The sequence below is a fragment of the Tachyglossus aculeatus genome, chromosome X1 (genome assembly GCF_015852505.1).
Source record: "Tachyglossus aculeatus isolate mTacAcu1 chromosome X1, mTacAcu1.pri, whole genome shotgun sequence".
Taxonomy (NCBI): domain Eukaryota; kingdom Metazoa; phylum Chordata; class Mammalia; order Monotremata; family Tachyglossidae; genus Tachyglossus; species Tachyglossus aculeatus.
Window position 1 is genome coordinate 16,327,575 of NC_052101.1, and position 22,790 is coordinate 16,350,364.

Here is a 22,790-nt window from a genome sequence, read left to right on the forward strand (position 1 = left end):
TCTATATGTGGCAGACTTGTACTTCCCAAATGCTTAGTACAGTGCTCTGCACACAGTAAGCGCTCAATAAATACAATTGAATGAATGAATGTAAGTGTCCCATAGCTCACCCACCTCCTCGCATTTAATTTCACATACATGTTGGGACAGTCATTCTTTCTCCATCTCGCCCACCTCTGCCCAGTTGACTGAGAATGAGGGGAGGCAGGGACAGATCCATGGTCCATGGCTGATTCCCAAATGCTTAGCCCTGCAGCCTGGCAGAAAGAGGGATCCCAGCCCATTCATTCCAAGCCCTTGTAGCTCTCCCTACGGATCCTCATGGAAAGATAAATTTCCCCACGGCAGAGACCCCAGCCATCGCACTGAAAGGGTGGGCCAGCTTTTCTAGAATGTGAAGTACAGAGAGGACCAAGCAAGGGTATGAGGGCACTGAGGGAAAGGACTTGAGGAAAGTCGGGCTATCAGAAAAGAGAAACAATAAAGGGAGCAAAAGTCTGACCCATCTTATGCTCTGCTCTCTGTCCCGTGCAGGAGTGTGGGAACCTGGACCCCACCTGTGTCAGCGCCACCGCTCGCTTTCACAAAGACCCCCCGGCCAACGTCCAGCTTTTCCAGGTAAGTGGAGGAACCCCCCACATGGACAACTCTGAGTCGAGGTGAGTGGTGAATTATGTTTGGTCAGTAATGGTGGGGTGTTGGGGGATGGGGGCTCAGGAAATAATCCAAAGTGACTGCACACCTCTGGATGGACAAGGATAGACTCAGATTCAGGTTGATATCCAAACTGTCCCTGAATCACCTCCCTGTTATCACCGTTCACACTTACACCTCTGCCTGTGTTCATCATGGCCATTTCCTGCTTCTTCCTCCCACAGCCTGGTGGTGGAGGGAAGGGAATTTTTCCCATTCTGCCTCACTTCTGTTGTCTCCCACATCCTCCCCACCTTCTCCTTTTCTCGCTCCCTTAGCCACCCTATCGAAGGGCTTGGACCTCGACTGCCAGAGAGACCCAGGAAACCTTCCCATGGAGTTTCCCCAGACCCTGATTGGCCCCACTTTGGTTCCAGGAGGTGCCCAGGGGGCAGTCTGAGGAAGACATGGTGGGCCGGCCCCTGCCCCACCTCGCAGCCGCCAGGCAGGCCTGTGGGGAGGCTGTGTACTGCGACGACATCCCCCTGTATTCCAACGAGCTCTACCTGCGACTGGTCACCAGCACCAAGGCCCACGCCAGGATCAAGTGAGTGTAGCCGAGATTTGGGCGTGTTGGGGGTTAGGATCACTGCCCCACAGGGGCCACGATGGGGCCATCAATGCTCAGGTCAAAGGCATCAGCCCGAGAATCCCCCACCATGCAGTGTGACAAGTCAGAGAGTAGATGTGACTCACATCCTTGGGGTAATCTCAGAAGGCAAAATGATAATATGCAATGAATGTTGTAATTATGCCTCCTCATCCTGGAAGGAATCCTGCTTAATTGAGAAGGTTGGAGGGAGTGGAATTGGGTGAGTAGAGGAGTGAGTCAGAAACTCAGCATCCTCTTGCTACCTCTCTGAGATGATGATAATAATAATAATAATAGTAATGGCATTTGTTAAGCGCTTACTATGTGCAAAGCACTGTTGTAACCGCTGGGGAGGTTACAAGGTGATCGGGTTGTCCCACGTGGGGGGGGTTTTTAATCCCCATTTTACACATGAGGTAACTGAGGCCCAGAGAAGTTAAGTGACTTGCCCAAACTCACACAGCTGACAATTGGCGGAGCCGGGATTTGAACCCATGACCTCTGACTCCAAAGCCCGGGCTCTTTCCACTGAACCACGCTGCTTCTGTAATGAATGAAGACTACCTTATTATGATTGTTGTTATTCATTATAATTATTGTAATTATTCATTATTCTAATGAATGAAGACCACCTTATGAAGACCACAGTCACTAAACGATAACAACGAAGTGAAAAAGAAGCAGCGTGGCTCAGTAGAAAGAGCACGGGTTTGGGAGTCAGAGGTCATGGGTTCTAATCTCAACTCCGCCACTTGTCAGCTGTGTGACTTTGGGCAAGTCACTTAACTTCTCTGTGCCTCAGTTACCTCATCTGTAAAAAGGGGATTAAGACTGTGAGCCCCATGTGGGACAATCTGATCACCTTGTACCCCGCCCCCCCCCGCCCGGCGCTTAGAACAGTGCTTCGCACATAAGAATCACTTAACAAATACCATCATCATTATTATTATTGTTACTATTAAAAAGCAAAGGAATCACATCTATAGGCCCTATCTAATAAAAGCTGTTAGTGAGTCCTATACGTGTTCATTCATTCAATTGTATTTATTGAGTGCTTACTGTGTGCAGAGCACTGTACTAAGCTTTTGGGAAGTACAAATCATTATTAAATAATCTTCTAAACAAGATAATAGTTTTCAACGGTAATTCCTTGATTATGGACATTTCTCTTGGCAGTTTTACATGCTTCAAAGTTGAGGCTTCCCCAATTTCTGAAAATCCACAGCTTCTATTTTAGTTTACATATTGAAAAGGTACTTGTTGTGCAGGAGTAAACCAAGAAGGCAGTGGCTTCTGTAACCAAGTTTTTGTGCTTGCGTTTGTTTCAGGATGTCATCTTTAACTCCCTTCTCCCAACAGGGCTAGAGAAAGATGGTTGTTCTTTTCGAGCAAAGAGTTGCCAATTTATGGTAGACTTGTGAAAATTGTCTGTTTGTGAAACTGGTCAAAAGAGAATGAGAATTCTATTTTCAGATTTTGCCCCTGAGGTTGGAAACTCTTCAGTGAGGTATTTGGGGTGCAGGGGACCTGCAGAAAGGCTGACAGCTTGGTCTGGTGTCAGTAGAGTTGAATTCTAGTCCTGGCTCTACCTCTGACTGACTCAGATGACTTTGGACAACTTAACTCCTTGCATTTCAGTTTCTGCATGTGTACAGCAGGAGTAATTCCTGCCCACCACTTCCTCATTGGAATGTTGGAAAAACAAAATGAAATAGTGTATGTGAAAACACTCTGAGCTCTTAGAAGGATAAGTCCAAGATAAAACTCTGTTTGTTTCTCAGCTTGATGGAGACACTACTTCTAACAATATGCATGCTTATAGCCTTCTTTGGAGAAACAAAATCTCCTGATTGTGACAGTTCTAAATTGATCCCAATGCATAATGAATCCAAAATCTCCAATTCTGTAATACAGTAAAGTATGTAGAATGACCTCAGTCTCCAAACCTTCATTTTTTGTTGGCTGTACTCTGATGGAGGGTCTTCAATCTCCACATTTCAGCCTCTGTACCAGCCCCTTGCGTACTTATCTTTAAATTATTTATTATAAATTACTTATTCATATTATTGTCTGTCCCCCTTTAGACCGTAAGCCATGAGTGGCCCTGTTAGCTGGGGCTTCTTGCACACTCTGCTTCTCCAGTGGCCCCTAATCCGGAGGGGTCCAAGCCTGACACCAGGATGAGGGGCCCCTGAAGTTTCTGTCCACCCCACCCTCTCCCAGATGGAAGCTGACCATCTAGCTTAGGAACTGGGGTTAGGAGCAGGGCAGTCCCTCAGATAGTCATCTCCGCAGCATTGCCAAGATCCGCCCTTTCCTCTTCATCCAAACTGCTTCCTTGCTGGTTCAATCTCTCATCCTATCCTGACTGGATTACTGCATTGGCCTCCTCTCTGATCTCCCATCTTCCTTTCTCTCCCCACTTCACGCTGCTGCCTGGATCATCTTTGGGCAGAAACGCTCTGGGCATGTTACTCCTTTCCTCAAAAATCTCCAGTGGCTGCCAGTCAACCTATGCATCAAGCAAAAACTCTTCACTCTCGGCTTCAAGGCTGTCCATCTCCTCGCCCCCTCCTGCCTCACCTCTCTTCTCTCCTTCTCCAGCCCAGCCTGCACCCTCCACTCCTCTGTCACTAACCTCCTCACTGTACCTCGTTCTCACCTGTCCCACCATCGACCCCCGGCCCACGTCCTCCCCCTGGCCTGGAATGCCCTCCCTCCGCACATCCGCCAAGCTAGGTCTCTTCCTCCCTTCAAAACCTTACTGAGAGCTCACCTCCTACAGGAGGCCTTCCCACACTGAGCCTCTTTCTTTCTCTCCTCCTCCCCATCTCCCCTGTCCTACCTCCTTCCCCTTCCCACAACACCTGTATATATGTTTGTACAGATTTATTACTCCATTTATTTTACTTGTACATATTTACTATTCTATTTATTTTGTCAATGATGTGCATCTAGCTTTATTTCTATCACCTTGATCACCTTGTAACCTCCCCAGTGATTAGAACAGTGCTTTGCACATAGTAAGCACTTAACAAATACCATTATTATTATTATTATAAGCATTATTATTATTATGGTATTTTTAAGTGCTTACTATGTGCCAGGCACTGTACTAAGTGCTGGAGTGTATACAAGCAAATCGGGTTGGATATAGTCCCTGTCCCTTGTGGGGCTCACAGTCTCAATTCCCATTTTACAGAAGAGGTCACTGAGGCCCAGAGAAGTGAAGTGACTTGACCAATGTCACACAGCAGACGAGTGGTGGAGCCTGGATTAGAACCCATGACCTTATGACTCCCAAGCCCGTGCTTTATCCGTGACCTCTCCACCCTCCCCCAGTCTGTCTCCTTAGCGTGCAGGCCTGAACCAAGGGGCTGGAGTTCTCCCTAGAATCGGGTTGACTGTTAAAAATATTTACACTAACGCTCTTAGCCCCAGTGAGGGTGGGGGTAAACTTGACCGGGGAAAGTGGTGAGGAAAAGGTCAGACCTGGACTTTTGACCTGGAAGATGGTCACCCAAACCCACGGAAAAGTAATGTTAAATGTCAACACTCTCAGCTCCTCAAAGATCATCCCCAGAAGCAGCTGTGTTTCCGCGGGGAGCGTGTGAGGTGGATCCAGGCAACCACCCTGGAGGAGCTGCTGGACCTCAAAGCTCAGAACCCGAATGCCAAGCTGGTGGTGGGGAACACAGAAATTGGTAAGAAGGTGGGCTCTGGGGTGGGCTCTGCAGGTCCGTGGACTCCTTTTGTTTCCGGCCCAGGAGGCGGTGGGGGGAGATGTCCAGTGATGGACTTACCTTGGTTGCCCGTGGAAGAAGGTCTAGGGGGAAGGGAAAGAGATGTTCTGGTCCATGTGGCTCCTCTGTCGTGGGCTGCCTGAGACCAAAGGGGTGCTTTTCCGTTAGTGCGGCTCTGGAAGAGTAGTGACAACATGTTGCCAGTCCTGGCTCTGGCAGAGGCACAGAAGGATGCCAGGTGGGCTCAGGGCTCCCCCACTCTTCCCTGCATTGCAGAGCCCAATGTTGGCATGAGGGAGGATGGCCCGTCCACGGTCCCTGCTGAGCTGGGCTGATCCCCAGGGCTCAGAGGGATGGTCTGGGTGTGTGGTGGGAGGGTGTCCCCCACAGAGGGTCACTTTAAAGAATCTCTCTCCTAGCTGAGGGGCTGAGAGACTGCGAGCCCAGCTGCTGGACGACCACTGCTCTGAGCCCCTGGGACTGCTGGAAGGGAGGTCTGAGCCCCACAGGGCCCTGGGTCAGGGTCCGGGACGAACTTTGTGGTCTGTCTTGGGCCTGAAACACCACAGGCCCTCGGTAGCCAAGAAGACCAGTGGGGTGTTTGGGTCCTATGGAGTTTGTGTTTCTTTTCCATCCAGGGATTGAGATGAAGTTTAAGAATAAGGTGTTCCCAGAAATAGTTTGTCCGGCCTGGATCCCCGAACTGAATGCTGTGGAGGATGGAGAAGAGGGTGAGAGAGAACCCTACATTGTGCTCCTGGATGAGATCTCAACTCTGGCAACTCCCCTAGCTTCAGTCTTCCCATCTGTGTAACGGGAGCAAGACCATAAACTCACACATCTGGACACCAGCTCTCAAGACTTTGTGATCTTCACACCAGCAGTCCCGTAGCAGGGGGAGGGTTGTGTTAACCTGCCTTCCTCTAGAGTCTGGGGCTCTAGAAGAGCCCGTGAATGCAGGGCCTTGTTTCTGGCCTTGAGGACGAGCCAGGAGCTCCCTGCCCCCACCCCATCTTGGATAAGCTCTCCGGGATTCCCCTGACTGTTAACCAGAGCAGGTTTAGAATTGAATATTCTGAGACAGGAGAGTTTTCTGGAACCCCTTCCCTGCCCTCGCTCTCCCAGAAGAGGGTGAAGGAGGCGTGGGGGTGGAGAAGTGCTGGAATTCCAGCAAAGAGCACCGTCTCTGTTCACAGGCATCTCCTTCGGGGCCTCCTGCACCCTGAGCTCCGTGGAGAAGAAACTGGCTGAGGTCGTGGCCAAGCTCCCTGACTACAAGACGCAGGTGTTCCAGGGCGTCCTGGAGCAGATGCGCTGGTTTGCCGGGAAGCAGGTCAAATCTGTCGCGGTGAGCCTCCGGGCCAGAGCTTTGGGGTGCGGTGGAGGGGTCACCTGCGGTACGTCAACCCTGCCTCGGATTCACAACTGAAACACGGAAGGTGTTGATGCCTACCTTCCCTCCTTAAAGAATGGGGTACAGTGTGACACAGAAGTTGGCAGAGTGGCCAGGGCTAGCAATACACTAAGGAATAAATTAATGAGGTGGCAGAGTTGCTGCATTCCTCCCTGCCCCTGCCAGTCTTTCCTGGTCAGGGCTGGGCTGATTGAGAGCTGCCCAGGATGCTGCTGCTGCTTCACTTGCTTTACCCAGGGATGGGATAGAAGGTTCCTGAGTCCTCCTGCCCACAGCCCTGAGCCCACCAAAAAACACCAACTCTGATTCTCCAGGGATGAACTCTGACTCCACATTCTGCCTCCGTGTCCCTGGTCCATCGGGGGAAACATCATAACCGCCAGCCCCATTTCAGACCTCAATCCTGTGTTCATGGCAAGTCGAGCCAAACTGATCCTGGCGTCCAAACGTGAGTTGCATCTGCTTGTCACCCGGTCAGCCCATCTGCAGGGCTGGGTGCAGAGCTGGGAGGTGGGCAGGAGGGGACCGGCAGGATGGAAAATATCCTCCAGCATGGCTATTTCTGGACAGGGCGGTGTGGATCGGTGAATACGTTTTTGATCTCGGTCTCTGGCTGCTATAATTTGGGGCCAAAGAAGTCGCATGAGCAAGGGTGAAGAGTTGGACTGGGATCCAGGAGAGTTCTTCCTGATCTAGATCCTCCACTTCCTCATTTTTACATCAGTTCAATGCCGCTGATTTAAGCTGACACATTTTTTTAATGGTATTTGTTTAGTGCTTAGAATGTGCCAGGCACTCTACTAAGCACTGGGAGTAGATACAAGCTAATCAGGATGGACACAGTCCATGTCTCACATGGGCTCACGACCTTTAATCCACATTTTACAGATGAGGTAACTGAGACACAGAAAAGTGAAGTGATCTGCCCAAGATCATACAGCAGACATGTGGCAGAGCTGGGATTGGATCCCAAGTCCTCTGATTCCCAGCTCCATCCACTGTCACACTGCTTATCTTTGGGGTTGTTTTGTTAGGGGGGATTGGGTTCCAGTATGCGATTGGGCCTTTCCACATGTCCCAGGGATGGAGGGAGACACTCGGATTGCTTTGATAGGTAACTGTCCACAGTGTTTGCAAACACATCCCTGTGGGCCTGCACATTTCACCAGTTTAAGCTTCTTTTAAGCTTCTGCAGGTCGGAAATGCTGCTCATTATAATCTGGAATCTAATCTAATTAACATAATCTGAGCATGAAACCAGAAAGGCGAGAATGGAAAACAGAGACAAGGAGAAAGTGATCCGGAGAGGGAAGGAGCCAGAGCTGAAGGGAATTAGATGTGAAAGAACCCTAAGAGACAAAGAGAATCAAAAAAGGATAGTCAAATATCCAGGCAGAGTTGCCAGCATTTCCCTTGGTGATGTCCCCACCAAGGATGATGATGATGTCCTGTCTCTCTGTCTCTGCTGTGTGACCTTGGGCAAGTCACTTAACTTCTCTGTGTCCTTCGACCCGATGAGCTGGTACCTACCCCAGTGCTTAGTATAGTGCTGGGCATGGAGTAAGCAATTGATGAATACCATTAAAAACAATAAAAAGAAAAGTGGTACTTGGAGTATGTGCACTTACCAGATAATAGAAACAGTGATTTTTTTTAAGCACCTGCTATGTGTCAAGCACTGCGCTAAGTGCGGGGGTATGTACAAGATAGATTGGAAACATTCCCTGTTCTACTCAGGGGCTCAGTGTCCAAGAGGGAGCGGGAACAGCCCTGTACCTCTAGACCTTAAGCTCATTGTGGGTAGGGAATGTGTCTGCTTATACTGTACTCTCTCAAGTGCTTAAGTTAGTACAGTGTTCTGCACATAGTAAGCTCTCAATAAATACGATTGAATCAATGAATGCAACATTAAATGAAATCAGTCACCCTGAGGAAAGAAGGCTTATTGGAGACAGGGGCCAGGTGTGCCTTCTTCTGCAAGAGTTTTCCCTCTTTGACATTTGATTTGCTTTCCTCAGCCTTCCAAATTTCTCCAGAAGCATAAGTGAAGTCAGTTGATCCTGTCAATAATAACGATAATAATAATAATGATAACAATGATGATAATTGTATTTGTTAAGTGTATTTGTTAGGGTGGATATAGGATAACCAGTCCAGACACAAAGTGGGAGGGAGATCAGGTATCGAGTCTCCCTTTTACAGATGAGGAAACTGAGACACAGAGAAGTCAAGTGACTTACCTAAGAACACCCACCCAGCAGACACAGCTGAGTCCAGAACCCAAATACTCTGATTTCCAGGCCAGGGTTCTTTCCATTAGGCTCTGCTGCCTCTGAAACAGAAGTACTATGCCACCACAATAGCATATGTTCCCATGAAGAAGAATTGAGGTGGAAAAAAGTGTGTATGAGAGTGTCTTAATTGGTCTGGCCGAGCTGGATCACTTTCCTCTCTTGTCGCGTAGGAGGCAGGAGGACTGTCTGGATGGATCACACATTCTTCCCTGGCTACAGAAAGACGATTTTAACCCCGGAGGAAATATTACTCTCCATCCAGATCCCCTACAGCAAGAAGGTGAGCGGGGGGAACAGTCTGCAGATGGATCCTCTAAGGGGCAGACTAGGTGAATTTCCGATCACCTAACTCTCCCTCCTCTCCCTTTTACACAGACATTTATCCTTTACACAATTTCTTGACTCAGTCAAGAATATTAACGGTCTATACTGAGGTCAAAGCCCTGGGTAATAAGCCCTTGGAAGTGGACAGTAATGATAACAATAATAATGGTGTTAAGCGCTTACTATGTGTCAAGCACTTTTCTAAGCACTGGGGCATTGTTCTAAGTGCTGCCCTCTAATCTAATCTAATCCCTGCCCTCAAGGAGTTTACAATCTAATGGGAAATTTATTTCTCTCTTCAGTTGAAGTCATTTGGAATATCAGGTTCTGTGCTTCACATTCCTCCCAGCAGCCTTTCCTAGGTTGCAGAAATTATTTTCTAGCTGGAACAACACCTACCGAGAAGCAACGTGGCTCAGTGGAAAGAGCACGGGGTTTGGAGTCAGAGGTCATGGGTTCAAATCCTGCTTCTGCCACTTGTCAGCTGTGTGACTTTGGGCAAGTCACTTAACTTCTCTGGGCCTCAGTTACCTCATCTGTAAAATGGGGATTAAGACTGTGAGCCCCCGAGGGACAACTTGATCACCTTGTAACCTCTCCAGTGCTTAGAACAGTGCTTTGCACATAGTAAGCGCTTAATAAATGCCATTGTTATTATTATTATTACCAGGCTTTCCTTCCCCTGTTATACTGTATATCTCTGCATCGCCTCATTTTACTCCTCTTGTAGCCTCTGCATGTTTGAAATGAGATGAGGAATCCTAACCAGTTCTGAACCATTCAGCCTGACACTAAACATAGAAGGACTGTGATGTCATATAAATCATGTACCATGTTTCCTTCAGGGTGAATACTTCTCAGCTTTCAAGCAGGCCTCCAGGAGGGAAGATGATATTGCCAAGGTGACCTGTGGGATGAGAGTCCTGTTTAAAGAGGATAGCACGCAGGTGCGCGAGCTGTCGCTGAGCTTCGGCGGAATGGCTGACCGAACTGTCATGGCCCTGAACACTTCCAGGAAGCAGGCGGAGAGGTGAGAGAGAACTAAATGGCTGACGTGGAGCCGGCCGGCAGAGTCTTCTTTGAGACTTCGCTTCTCACTCATTTGCTCTTCTGATCTGGGCAGAAACTGGGATGAGTCGCTGCTGACAGACGTGTGTGCTGGGCTGGAGCAGGAGCTCCGCTTGCCTCCCAACGCCCCGGGTGGGATGGTGGAGTTCCGGCGCACGCTCACCCTCAGCTTCTTCTTCAAGTTCTACCTGACAGTGCTCCAGAAACTCAACAAGTACAGCATTGGAGGGGTGAGTGGCCAGATCAGAGTGGAGACCATCCATTTCTCTGCTCCTTTGGTCCCTCTCCCACCCTCCCTGACTCCCCTCTACCTCCTCTGATTTGTTCTTTCCACCACCACCCTCAGTTTCACTGCTTTAATCCCACTCTAGGAATGGGGGCCCCATCCCATCCACTTAAATACACATGGGGTGTCAGGCTGTGACTCGTCCCCTGAAAGATGAGGGAGAAGGGGAGGAGGGGTGGGCATGTTGGACCAGCAGGTGGACCATCACCTTGCTGCCCCTAGCTCCTGGCTGGGATTTACCTGTATTGATCAGCACCTGCTGGAAGGCCAGGAAGTTTCAACTAGCACAGCTTTCCTGGCAAAATCAGGAAAAAGGACCACAGAGGGGAGTTGTAAATCCCTTCCCCTCCCTCAGCCTCAAACCTCAGTCATATGAGAGTGGAACCACTGGGATTGTGACCCCTAATTTTGGGTTTGGATCATTTGGATCGCTCATGCTCATGTGCTCCGAGCTATTGAAAGGGAGTTAGGGTGGGTGGAAGCATTTGTGGCCCAGTAGCAGTCTCCCAGTGAGCCATTTGCCCACCTGTCTTTCCCCTGGGTGAAATGGGACAAGTGGAATGGGTGGAAGTGGCGATGCTTGGGACACCAACCCCATGAAGGTGATGAAGGTGCTTGTGTCTCCATCCTTCCTTCTCCTGAGGGTAGGGATCATTCAATTAGTAGTAATTATGTACCTTTGGTTTGCCATTCATCAGATTAAACACTTGGAAGAACACAATAAAATTAATAGACATGATCCCTGCCTTTAAGAAGCTTACAATTTAATGTGGGGGAGACAGACCCTAAATAAATTACTGGTAGGAGAAGGAAGGAAAAGGGGTTCGGTACATGAGCTAGTGCTTAAGTAATAGGGTTTTGAACAAGGTGCTAAGGGAAAGGACTTGGGGAGAGTAGGGCCAGCAAAGAAGAGAAACAGCAAAGGGAGCAAATGCATGACCCATCCTGTGCTCTACTCTCTTTCCTGTGCAGAACAGTGGCAAACTGGACCCCACCTGTCTCAGCGCCACTACTCTCTTTCACAAAGATCCCCCGGCCAATGTCCAGCTTTTCCAGGTAAGGGAAGGAACCCTCCAACAGTGGACGCTTCTGAGTTGAAGTGGGTAGTGATTTTAGAATGGTGCTTGGTGAGTGGTGATTAGTGCTAAGTGGTGACTGCACACCCCTGGGTGGAGAAAGGGCAGACTTAGATTCAGACTGATATCAGACCCCTCCCTGAATCACCTCCCTGTTATCGCGTTCCCACTTACACCTTTCCCCGTGTTTGTCATGGCCATTTCCTGCCTCTTCCTCCCAGAGCCGGTTGTTGGGGGAAATGGAGTTTTTCCCATCCCGCCTCTAACCCATGGCTCCCACATCTGCCCCACCTTCCCCTTCCTTGCTCCTATCGCTGCCCGGTTGAAGGGCTCAGACCTCTAGAGTGGCTCCAGGAAACCTTCCCGCAGAGTCTCCCCTGGCCCTGACTGGCCCTGCTTTGGTTCCAGGAAGTGCCCAAGGGTCAGTCTGAGGAAGACACGGTGGGCCGGCCCCTGCCCCACCTTGCAGCCGCCATGCAGGCCACTGGGGAGGCTGTGTACTGTGACGACATCCCCCTGTTTATCAACGAACTCTCCCTGCGTTTGGTCACCAGCACCGAGGCTCACGCCAGGATCAAGTGAGTGTGGTCAAGACTTGGGCTTGTTGGGGGTCAGGATCATTGCCCAAAAGGGGCCACTTTGGAGTAATTTATGCTTGGGCCCAGGAGAATCCCACATTCACGGGGTGAATGCTCTCCGTGCACAGAAGGCAAAATAATATGAAGTGAATGTTGTAATTATCCTCCATCACCTTGGAGGGAATCTTGCTTAATTGAGAGGGTGGGAGGGAGTGGAATTAAGTGATTTAGAGCACTGAGTCAGAAACTCGTCATCCACTTGCTACCTCTCTGAGATCCCCAACTGCAAACCGGAGAGCACAGGACCGAGCTTAAGGAAATATTTTCAAGGAGATAGTCTTTGAGCCTGGTGGATTACTGCCATTCTCCTCTCCTCTACACTGGGGAGATGGTAGAGTCTATCCATTGGTTGAGCAGGGAGTTTGAGCCGGGAAACTGGGATCTATAGCATATCTCACATTCCAGTCCTCTAGGGCACACACCTAACTGAAAGAGACTCATCTCCTGGCACCAGCCCCACACCTCTGCTTCCCCACTCCACTTAGGGGTTATGTTTTTTTCTGGAAAAGTTGACTGGTTTACTGAAAAAAATGTTACCCCAAAGAGGAGGGAAGGGGAAGGTGCGCCCCTGGGCTGGACATCCACTGCAATATTGCTGGACTGACCTGCTTCCCTGGGTTCTAGTCCTGGCTGTGATTCTGTCCTGGGCAAATCCTAAAAAAGAGCCTCAGTTTGTCCATCTGCAAAATGGGACCAGAATCCTGCTCCCACTCCTCCTTATCCCAGGAATGACAGGAGTCTGAGGGAGATACTCTGGGGTGAACTCTTCAGGTGGCTTGGAAGAAAGATTACACATTGGTTAGAGGGGGTGTTCAAACGATACTCCAACATACTACAAACATCCAGTAAGGGGTCACTGGCGTTGAACCGTCCCCAACATAGTGCTGGGTCATGCTGGAGGGGACTGGCAAGGCATCCTTGGGGGCCTGGGTCCTGGCAGTGCCAACTCCTGCGATGAGGGAATTGGGTTCCCTTGGCTCTGCCAGGGCTGACCCAGCCCAGCCCTGTAGAACGGACAGCCTTCCACCGAAATAGGGGGTTGATGTCTCCTCCCCACTTACGTGGCTCCTCCCCACAGATCGATTGATACTTCAAAAGCCCAGAATGTCCCCGGATTTGAGTGCTTCCTTTCAGCCGATGATATTCCTGGGAGCAACATCACTGGGCTGTTTAATGATGAAACAATCTTTGCTAAGGATGAGGTATGGTATCGAGTGGAGGGGGCTACTCCTGAAGTGTCTAAAAGAGGGCAGCTAGAGGAGTCTTCACTTGGTTGGAAATTGGCCTCTGGGGTTGGAGTGAGACAGTGGAACCAGTCTGGGCTCAGTCTGGAGGTGGGGAGGCGGGGAAAGCTGAATCGAAGTCCTGCAGGGGGACGGGAAGCGACCGAAACAACGAATATTGCAGGGCTGCTGTTGAATAATTGATCGGAGCTTCTCGGCTACTGAAAGGTTCATCGGTCAGACAGAATGATGGGTCCACAGCATTGAGGTCCAGAACCATATCAATATATTTAATCAGAATAGACATCACATACCTGCCAGAGGAAGCAAGGAATTCCCCCATTGTTGATTGGCAACGGAATTTGTGCATCTGCCTATAGGTCACTTGCGTCGGGCACATCATCGGAGCTGTAGTAGCCGACACCCCTGAGCACGCCCAGAGAGCCGCTCAAGCCGTGAAGATCACTTACGAGGAGCTCCCTGCAATCATCTCAATTGAGGTGGGCCAGCCGGGCCCTGCTCTTCTGGCCCTCACAGCCCCACCACCTCCCCCAGTTTGCCTTGGAGGAAAGAGATGGTCCCTGAGCCTCTCACCTTGACCCTCCTGGTCACCTCCCTTCCCTTCCTCCAGGGACCATAATGAGTGGGAGGGGTGGGGTACTACAGCTCTGAGCACTGCTCATCCCCTTTCCCTTCTTGGTCTTCCAACCGCTATGGAAACCCAGTGTCCCACTTTTGTTTCTCAGGATGCCCTGAAGGAAAACTCATTTCATCATGGTCACTCTCCACTGAAGATTGAGAAAGGAGATCTTCAGAAGGGATTTGCTCTTGCCAATCACATCCTTGAAGGTACCGGAAGATTGTTCTCGGTGTATCACTGACGCTGAGATTTGTCCGAGAAGATGACATATAAGTACCACACCCTCAGTGAAAGTCTCCCACCTATTGTCGAATCTCTAAGCTCCTGACTTGACGGGACCACAGGAAGTCATCTAATCCATCCCTCTGCCTCCAGGCAGGAGTCCACCTATGCCAGTCTGTCAGAGAGCGCTTTATCTATTCCTGAGAGAGAGATCTCTCTCTCTAAGGTGGGGAGATTCCATAGCTGAATGTGATTATATCTTCTGTGAATCACAACCTCATGGGAAGATTTTTCTCTCAGCTGATCCAAAACTCTGCCACTGTTATCAGGGTCCAATTCCCCGTTAGCGGAGTCCACTTCTTTGTTCAGTAACTTTCTGAGGCCCAAATCTTCACTGTTTTCTAGCACTCACCAGTCTTCCCCCAGCTTGTATTTGTGGCATTTCCTCTCTGATACAATGAGTCCTTTTAAGCATCTGGGCTTGCTGAGCTCCCTGGTTTACCAGCTATTCCAGATTCGGCCTCTGTGCTCCTAACAGCTTTGTTTCCTGCTGGCTCTCTAGGAGAGGTGTACATTGGTGGGCAGGAGCACTTCTACCTGGAGACTCACTGCACCATTGCGGTCGCGAAAGAAGAAGGAGAGATGGAGCTCTTCGTGTCCACCCAGAACACAAGCAAGACACAGGTGACCAACTGGCCAGGCAGGACTGAGGAGGACAGTGGAGGGAAAAGAGGGAGAAAGAGGGAAGGCTCCTAGAAAGACACGTCTGTTGAGAGTCCTGGAAAGCAGCGTGGCTCAGTGGAAAAGAGCATGGGCTTTAGAGTCAGAGGTCATGGTTTCAAATCCCGGCTCTGCCACTTGTCAGCTGTGTGACTTTGGGCAAGTCACTTAACTTCTCTGGGCCTCAGTTCCCTCATCTGTAAAATGGGGATAAGACTGTGAGTCCCCCAGGGGACAACCTGATCACTTTGTAACCTCCCCAGCACTTAGAACAGTGCTTTGCACATAGTAAGCACTTAATAAGTGCCATTATTATTATTATTATTATCTGAGTGTCAGTCTGAACCTGCTGCCCCTCCTTTACCCTGGGGAAGCAAGGGTGATAGAGAACCTACCTCTCCATGCCCCTTCTGTTGGAGTTTACAGTCCAACAATGCTAGGTCCAGTGAGACTCTTAGCTATGTGGACTGGGGGCAGCTGAGCCTGGCCCATGGTGAAGCCTGAATTTCCTGCAGTTGAGCACAATAAATTCAAGTCAACTCCTCCTTGCTCTATTTGGCTCCCACTCTCAGGTCTGAAATCATTCCTGAGTGGTATCGGTTTGGCAGAGGACTGCCCAGACATTCAGACATTAACAGGGCCATCTTCTTCCCACAGAGTTTTGTTGCCAATGCCTTGGGGGTCCCAGCGAACCGGATTGTAGTTCGTGTGAAGAGAATGGGAGGGGGCTTTGGAGGGAAGGAGACCAGAAGCACTGTACTGTCCACAGCGGTGGCCCTCGCTGCCCACAAGTAAGTGCCCAGCACAGGTTCTGGGGGGCTGGCGGCCTTTAGAAGGGAATGATATTCTTGTGGGAATACAGGGCAGGGCCCGGGAGCGGGTCTGGGAGAGGCCAGAAGGGTGGTAAAGGTGGTGGTGTCTCTCCCAGGACTGGCCGTCCCGTACGCTGTATGCTGGACCGAGATGAAGACATGCTGTTGACGGGCGGAAGGCATCCCTTCATGGCCCGCTATAAGGTAAGGGATGGAGGGGACCCCTGACAGGGCTGGCAGTAGAGAGCACTTAAGGAGGGAATGAGTGGGGTAGCTGCAGTCTGCAGAGTCCCCAAATGGGAGCATTAAAGTGTGGCTGGCCAGTTTCTTCAATTATACCTTGGGCAGGCTCCTTTCCGGGAAGGTGTCCCAGAGCACAAGCACCTCGGTCTCCCCACGAGATGGCAGTCCTGTCCTCAGGGAATCACCGGGAATCCATGATCAGGGACCGGAGCCCTGTCACCAACTCAGTGTAACACATTCAGTTTCCTTACCTTTCTGCTCTTCAGTTTCCCTCTCTGGGAGATGAAGTCAGTGGTGGCTAAAGGACATCTACTCAGAAAACCTCTCTGTTAAGGCAGAGTATTCTCATTACTGTCATTACATCGGCACCCGAGTTTGGGCTGCTTAGGTGAAACGTCCCCACCTTTGGAGTTCCACCAAACTTATAATAATAATAATAACAATGGTGATGGCATTTATTAAACGCTTACTATGTGCAAAGCACTGTTCTAAGCACTGGGTGTGGTTCCCTGGGATAAAGGCAGTTAGATATGGCCCCTCTCCCTTGGAATTTCCTTCTCCAGGAGTGAGTGGAGAGGAAGAGACGGTCAATGTATTAGGACACACCGGTGGCTGAGGGAGCTCCAGAAGTTTTCCTTGACATTCCTTGATCCTTTCTGTTTTCCTATTAGGTTGGCTTCCTGGAGAATGGGAAAGTGGTGGCTTTGGAGGTCAATCACTACAGCAATGCAGGAAACACGTTGGATCTCTCGGAGAGTGTAAGAAGGGCCCCGATGTCTGGAGTCCTGTTGGGATAGAGGAAGCTCCAGTTTGTCCCCCCCCAAATACTAAGGAACTGACATTCCAGGCAGGGCAGTGTGGGTTGGTAGGTCGATTCCTTGGGCTGAGAGGCAGAAGACTGGGACTTGTGGAGTTACGTAGGGTCTCAGGGCAAGTCACTTTGCTGGGACCATCAATAATGTGCTAGATTCTCCCCTGTCAGTCAGTCAGTTGTATCTACTGAGTGCTTACTGTGTGCAGAGCACTGTACTAACCATTGCACCAAGGAGCACTTGTTCTTCAGGAATGAGGGATGGAGAATGAACTGAGCTGCTTCACCTGGAAACTGAGTTCAGGGACAGAGGATTCTGGAGGTGTTGTTGCCAAGCGTACTCCTTTCCAGAGGGCAGAAAACTACCACCCCAAAGGGTATGGAGTCACCAGTGCAGCCCATGAGAATTCCTGGAATGCTGTGCCTGGCTCCAGCCTGCTTCCTCTTGTCCTACTTCGGGCCACATCACATGACTGCCTGGTTCTGGAAGGGGCTAGCCTTGCCATTCTGGAAAATTGCAGGCTGAGTGGGGCCATGGTTGAAGTTTACTTAGTCATGAAGCTCATCAACATAGCCAACAAGGAGTCATTTGCCAAATCTCATATCAATAAAATGAGGGTGTCCTTGGAAAAGCCTGATACTAGTAGATTCAAACAAATTCTAGACTGTAAACTCCTTGTAGGCAAGGATCACACCTACCAACCCAAGCACTTACTACAGTGATCTGCACTCAGTCAGTGCTCAGTAAATACCACTGATTGACCACAGGAAACATTTTTCCACCTACCAGGTGGTAAATGTATAAAATCCGTTAGCACAGGAAGTTGTGCAGATGCAAATAATCTGTAGGTTCTTGAAGGTAGGATAAATTCATGGATTTGAGATTTGGAATAGAGTACCAGAGGGAATGAGGTAGCTAAATGATACCTGGCTGATAATATACAGTAGGGTTGTTAGAAGAGGTTAACACTTGCTAAATGTAGTGAAGGACTGAGCTAATTGTAAAAAATTCTGAACTCCACAGGAAAACCTTCCACAGACCACCAATATTCTGCCTTAAGAGGGCCCTTCCGCCTCCGGCACACTAGTGTCCTGCACAGATTTAGACCAACATATTATGCCCTATCTGAAACCTGGCATTTAGGCTTTAGTTTGGGCTGAAGGCCTCCAGTTACAGAGCTGCTAATGTGTCCTTGAAAGCCCACCTGCAGGAAGCGGTCTCTTCTCCCCAGGGGGGTTTCCATGGTATAGTCCTGAAGCTGAGAACCTCACATTTGCCACATTTAAGGATTTTCATCCACCAGAAGACTTCTTTAGGGGAGCCAGGGGATAAACTCATAACTCTTTCCTGTCCTGTGTCTCCCTTTCCAGATTATGGAGAGAGCTTTATTCCACATGGACAACTGCTATAAGGTCCCCAACATCCGGGGCACCGGAAAACTTTGCAAGACCAACCTGTCCTCCAACACGGCCTTCCGGGGCTTCGGGGGGCCCCAGGGGATGCTCATCACTGAGTGCTGGATGAGCAGGGTTGCTGTGAAGTGTGGCCTCCCACCTGAGGAAGTAAGAACTGGAGACAGGGCCTTGGGTCAGACACTCTCAGGAGAGACCCCTCCCTCCCACCCCTGCCATGCACTTCACTTCCCTCACTCCCCGCCGAGCCACAGTAATTGGTGCCTCAAATAGAGAGGGATGTGTTTTGGATGGTTTAGGGGAGGGGGAGAGGGAGGTGGTTGGGGCAGTTTAGTGGAGGGGGAAAGAGAGGTGGCACACTGAGCCTCTGTCTGCCTTGGGGCAGGTGCGGAGACTGAACATGTATGAAGATGGCGACCTGACTCACTTCAACCAGAAACTGGAGGGGTTCACGCTGCCCCGGTGCTGGTCAGAGTGCCTGGAGAGCTCCCAGTACCATGCCAGGAGAAAGGACATCGAAAAATTTAACAGGTCAGTGGGGGAGCAGGGAGGGACCGTTCCTGGGCAGTGCACCTGCTGTGACCGTCCATCCTCTTCTGAGTTGAAGGTGGGAAGACAAGCTCAGGACCCAAGAACATCTGGGTGTTTTGACCCCAGAGGATTCTGAGATGCTTTTCATTTGAGGAGCAGGATAGAAGAGCCCTGCATGAGGCATGAAGTTGTAGTTCAGGGGCGCCCATTGGGCCAAGCTGCAACTATCTCATAACTGTCCTAATGACTACCTGTGGCTCTCCAGTTAGGAAACACTAAGTGACCCAGACATACCCAGGTGTGGGGGGAAAGCAGGGCTCTGCGCTGGAGTAGAGGAGGGGCGGTGAGTTCCACAGCCCTGGAGCTTCCAGGGGTGTTGGTTCTCACTCTCTGTGAGCTGAGGAATCCAGAGGATACTCTGACTCATGCTAAAGATAGAGAATATCCTCACTGCAACCCCTGAGGTGATTCCCCAGATTACCCGCTCCTGATTTGCTGTTAAGTCAGTGAAAGAAAATCAGGCACCTGAGCCTGCATAACGGAAAAGACTTGACGTTCCTGTCTGTCCTCAGGGCGAACTCTTGGAAGAAGAGGGGATTGGCCATTATTCCCACCAAGTTTGGAATCAGCTTCACTGTTCCTTTCCTGAACCAGGTGATTGCCTTCTCTTTCGTTAGGTGTTTTTTTTACAAGGCTGGGGCCTTACCTGTGTCGTTGAAGTCATCTGTCAACACATCTTTATTGTGGATCCCCAGAATGTCTATCATCGTTCTCGACTCTTGGGGTACAAGAAGACACATCCTTGTCTTCCAGGATTTTTCAGTCAAATATGGGAGGCAAGGGAAACCCATTCAGTTGACATGAATAGATGCCATGATTATGAAGAATCACTTTATAAGGGAGACTGTCCCCTGGACCTGTGATTGACAATGGGGAGGAAAAACCAGGGAATGTTTCCGGAAGGCGATGCCTGATAAAATAAGATTTAAGATAGGAAGTTAATGGGTAAGCAGAATAGAAAAAGAAGGTTGCTCCCCACAAAGAGTCTGCTTGGATATAGGATTTTCTGCATTCTGAGAGGAAACAAGTCCGTTTAGAATAGAGATGGCAAATTGGCAGGGAGTGACCTGAGTAAGTTGGTAGGTTGGGGTCAGCTGGGAAGAGGACCACAATCATTCATCGATTGCATTTTTTATGTGATTACTGTGTGCAGAGCACTGTGCCCTGCATTTTGTAGAGTACAATACAATAGAGGTGGTAGACATATTCCCTGTCCCCAAGGAACTTACAGTTAGAAGCGGAGGCAGATATTAATATTAAAAAATTCTGGATATGTACATTCATACATTCATTCAATCTATCGCATTTATTGAGTGCTTACTGTGTTCAGAGCACTGTACCAAGTGCTTGGGAGTGTATAGTGCAACAATAAACAGACATATTCCATGCCCACAGTGAGTTTACAGCCTAAAAGGGGAGACAGACATTAATTAAATAAATAAATTACAGATATTCATTCATTCATTCCTTCAATCGTATTTATGGAGCGCTTACTGTGTGCAGAGCACTGGACTAAGCGCTTGGGAATTACAAGTTGGCAACATATAGAGACGGTCCCTACCCAACAGCAGGCTCACAGTCTAGAAGGGGGAGACAGACAACAAAACAAAATGTATTAACAAAATAAAATAAATAGAATACATATGTACAAGTAAAATAAAAAGAGTAATAAATATGTACAAACATATATACATATATACAGGTGCTGTGGGGAGGGGAAGGAGGTAAGGTGGGGGTGGGGGAAAGAGAGGGAGAGGAAGATATGCGCATAAGTACTGTGGGGCTGGAAAGGGAGGGGAAATGAATAAAGAGAGCAAGTTTGGGTGACAGAGAAGGGAGTGGGAGAAGAGGAAAGGGTGCTGTGGAGCTGAAGGTGGCTTGATTATCAAGTGCTTAGAGGGTCACGCAGAAGGGAGAGGGATTGGGGGAAAGAGGGCTTCATTGGGGCAGGCCACTTAGAGATGTGACCCTAAAAAGGCTTGGAAAGTATGCAGAGTGGTGGGCAATCATATATGAAGGGGGAAAGAGTTTCAGAGGGAGATGTGTGCAAGGTATCAGTGGTGAGGTTAAAAAAAAATAATAATAATAATGGCATTTATTATTATATATTATTATATGTTGCCAACTTGTACATCCCAAGCGCCTAGTACAGTGCTCTGCACACAGTAAGCGCTCAATAAATACAATTGAATGAATGAATGAATGAATTTATTAAGCACTGACTATGTGCAAAACACTGTTCTAAGCTCTGGTACAGTGAGTAGTTAAAGGAGCGAAGTGTGAAGGCTGGGTGTCATTCACACTGTGAAGCTTCAGACTGCAGAAAGAGACATGAAGGACTAATGTCTGCGGTCCCTGGAAAAGAGCCGTCTCAGAGGTTGTTGGGTTTTGACTCCCTGATTGATCGCGGCTGGCACTGTCTGAACACTGCCCCGGCTCCTTCCTGACTGGGGTTTGGGTCTGAACTGGGGTTACTGACAGCCTGTCAGGAAACTCCTGGTTCCGTTGGCCATTTTCACATTGGTTCCGCTCCATTCAGTCGTCAGCCTGGGGTCTTTCCAAAATGGTCCCGCTCTAGGCCTTGGGTTGATGCTGCCCTCCTTCAATCTTCTCTCTGCAGGCCGGGGCCCTGGTGCACGTATACACGGATGGCTCCGTGCTGCTCACCCACGGGGGCACGGAGATGGGCCAAGGGCTGCACACCAAGATGATCCAGGTAAGAATAATAATATTTCTGGTATTTGTTAAAGCGCTTACTATATGCCAGGCACTGTATTAAGAGAAGCAGCATGGCTCATTGGAAAGAGCCCGGGCTTTGGAGTCAGAGGTCATGGGTTCAAATCTGCCACTTGTCAGCTGTGTGACTTTGGGCAAGTCACTTCACTTCTCTGGGCCTCAGTTTACCTCATCTGTAAAATGGGGATGAAGACTGTGAGCCCCTCATGGGACAACCTGATCACCTTGTAACCTCCCCAGCGCTTAGAACAGTGCTTTGCACATAGTAAGCGCTTAATAAATGCCATCAAAAAAAAGTGCTGGGACGGATACAAGCAAATTGGGTTGGACCCAGTCTTTGTCCCATATGGGGATCACGGTTTCAATCCCCATTCTGTAACTGAGCTGTAGAGAAGTGAAGTAACTTGCCCAAGGTCACACAGCAGACAAGTGGCAGAGCTGGGATAAGATCCCATGACCTTCCAACTCCCAGGTCTGTGCTCTATCCACTATTCCATACTGCTTCTCAAGCAGTCTGGGCATTCCTGTCACACTTTTCCCACACTTGGAAGGCTTCTCCGGTTACAGCTGTGGCTGAAGGGCCATTCCTGGCTTAAGAAGCAGCATGGAGAAGCAGCATGGCTTAATGGCAGGAGCACAGGCTTGGGAATTAGAGGTCATGGGTTCTAATTCCGGCACTGTCACTTGTCTGCTGTGTGACCTTGGGCAAGCCACTTAACTTCTCGGTGCCTCAGTTACCTCATCTGTAAAATGGGGATTAAAACAGGGAGCCTCACGTGGGACAACCTGATTACCCTGTATCTACCCCAGCGCTTAGAACAGTGCTTGGCACATAGCAAGCACCTAACAAATACCATAAAAAAAATAAGAAGGGTTGGATAAACCAGCAGCAGTGTAAGGAAGCAGCATACTCCTTGGTCTGCCCTTATCCAGAGGAGATTCATCCATTCATTCATTCATTCAATTGTATTTATTGAGTGGTTACTGTGTGCAAAGCACTGTAATAAGCGCTTGGGAGAGTGCAGTAGAACAATAAACAGACACATTCCATACCCACAATGATCTTGCAATCTAAAGGTGCCTTAAGGAAGGGATCCTGTCCAGTAACTGGAATTCCTTCTTTGCTGAGTGGCAAGGACCAACTCGGCTGCAAAAATGACAGTGATGGGTCCTAGGCTACCTCTGTCTTCTCCAGTCCTTTTTTCATTGGTAATTAATAACAATAAGAATGATGGTATTTCTTAAGTGCTT

At 49.3% G+C, this 22,790-nt stretch overlaps 1 protein-coding gene across 1 annotated transcript in view; it reads left to right on the top strand.

The window, feature by feature from the left end:
- LOC119919841 (xanthine dehydrogenase/oxidase-like) overlaps nt 1-22,790 on the top strand; it is a 57,714-nt gene that overhangs the window by 25,581 nt on the left and 9,343 nt on the right. Inside the window, exons 14-29 of the mRNA XM_038740591.1 lie at nt 8,907-9,016; nt 9,906-10,090; nt 10,184-10,358; nt 11,387-11,470; nt 11,899-12,068; nt 13,207-13,330; nt 13,732-13,851; nt 14,098-14,200; nt 14,776-14,897; nt 15,591-15,724; nt 15,862-15,949; nt 16,660-16,746; nt 18,171-18,362; nt 18,598-18,743; nt 19,316-19,397; nt 21,424-21,519. Of these exons, the coding sequence (XP_038596519.1) occupies nt 8,907-9,016; nt 9,906-10,090; nt 10,184-10,358; nt 11,387-11,470; nt 11,899-12,068; nt 13,207-13,330; nt 13,732-13,851; nt 14,098-14,200; nt 14,776-14,897; nt 15,591-15,724; nt 15,862-15,949; nt 16,660-16,746; nt 18,171-18,362; nt 18,598-18,743; nt 19,316-19,397; nt 21,424-21,519 (2,018 nt within the window). The remainder of the gene's footprint in view (nt 1-8,906; nt 9,017-9,905; nt 10,091-10,183; nt 10,359-11,386; nt 11,471-11,898; nt 12,069-13,206; nt 13,331-13,731; nt 13,852-14,097; nt 14,201-14,775; nt 14,898-15,590; nt 15,725-15,861; nt 15,950-16,659; nt 16,747-18,170; nt 18,363-18,597; nt 18,744-19,315; nt 19,398-21,423; nt 21,520-22,790) is intronic.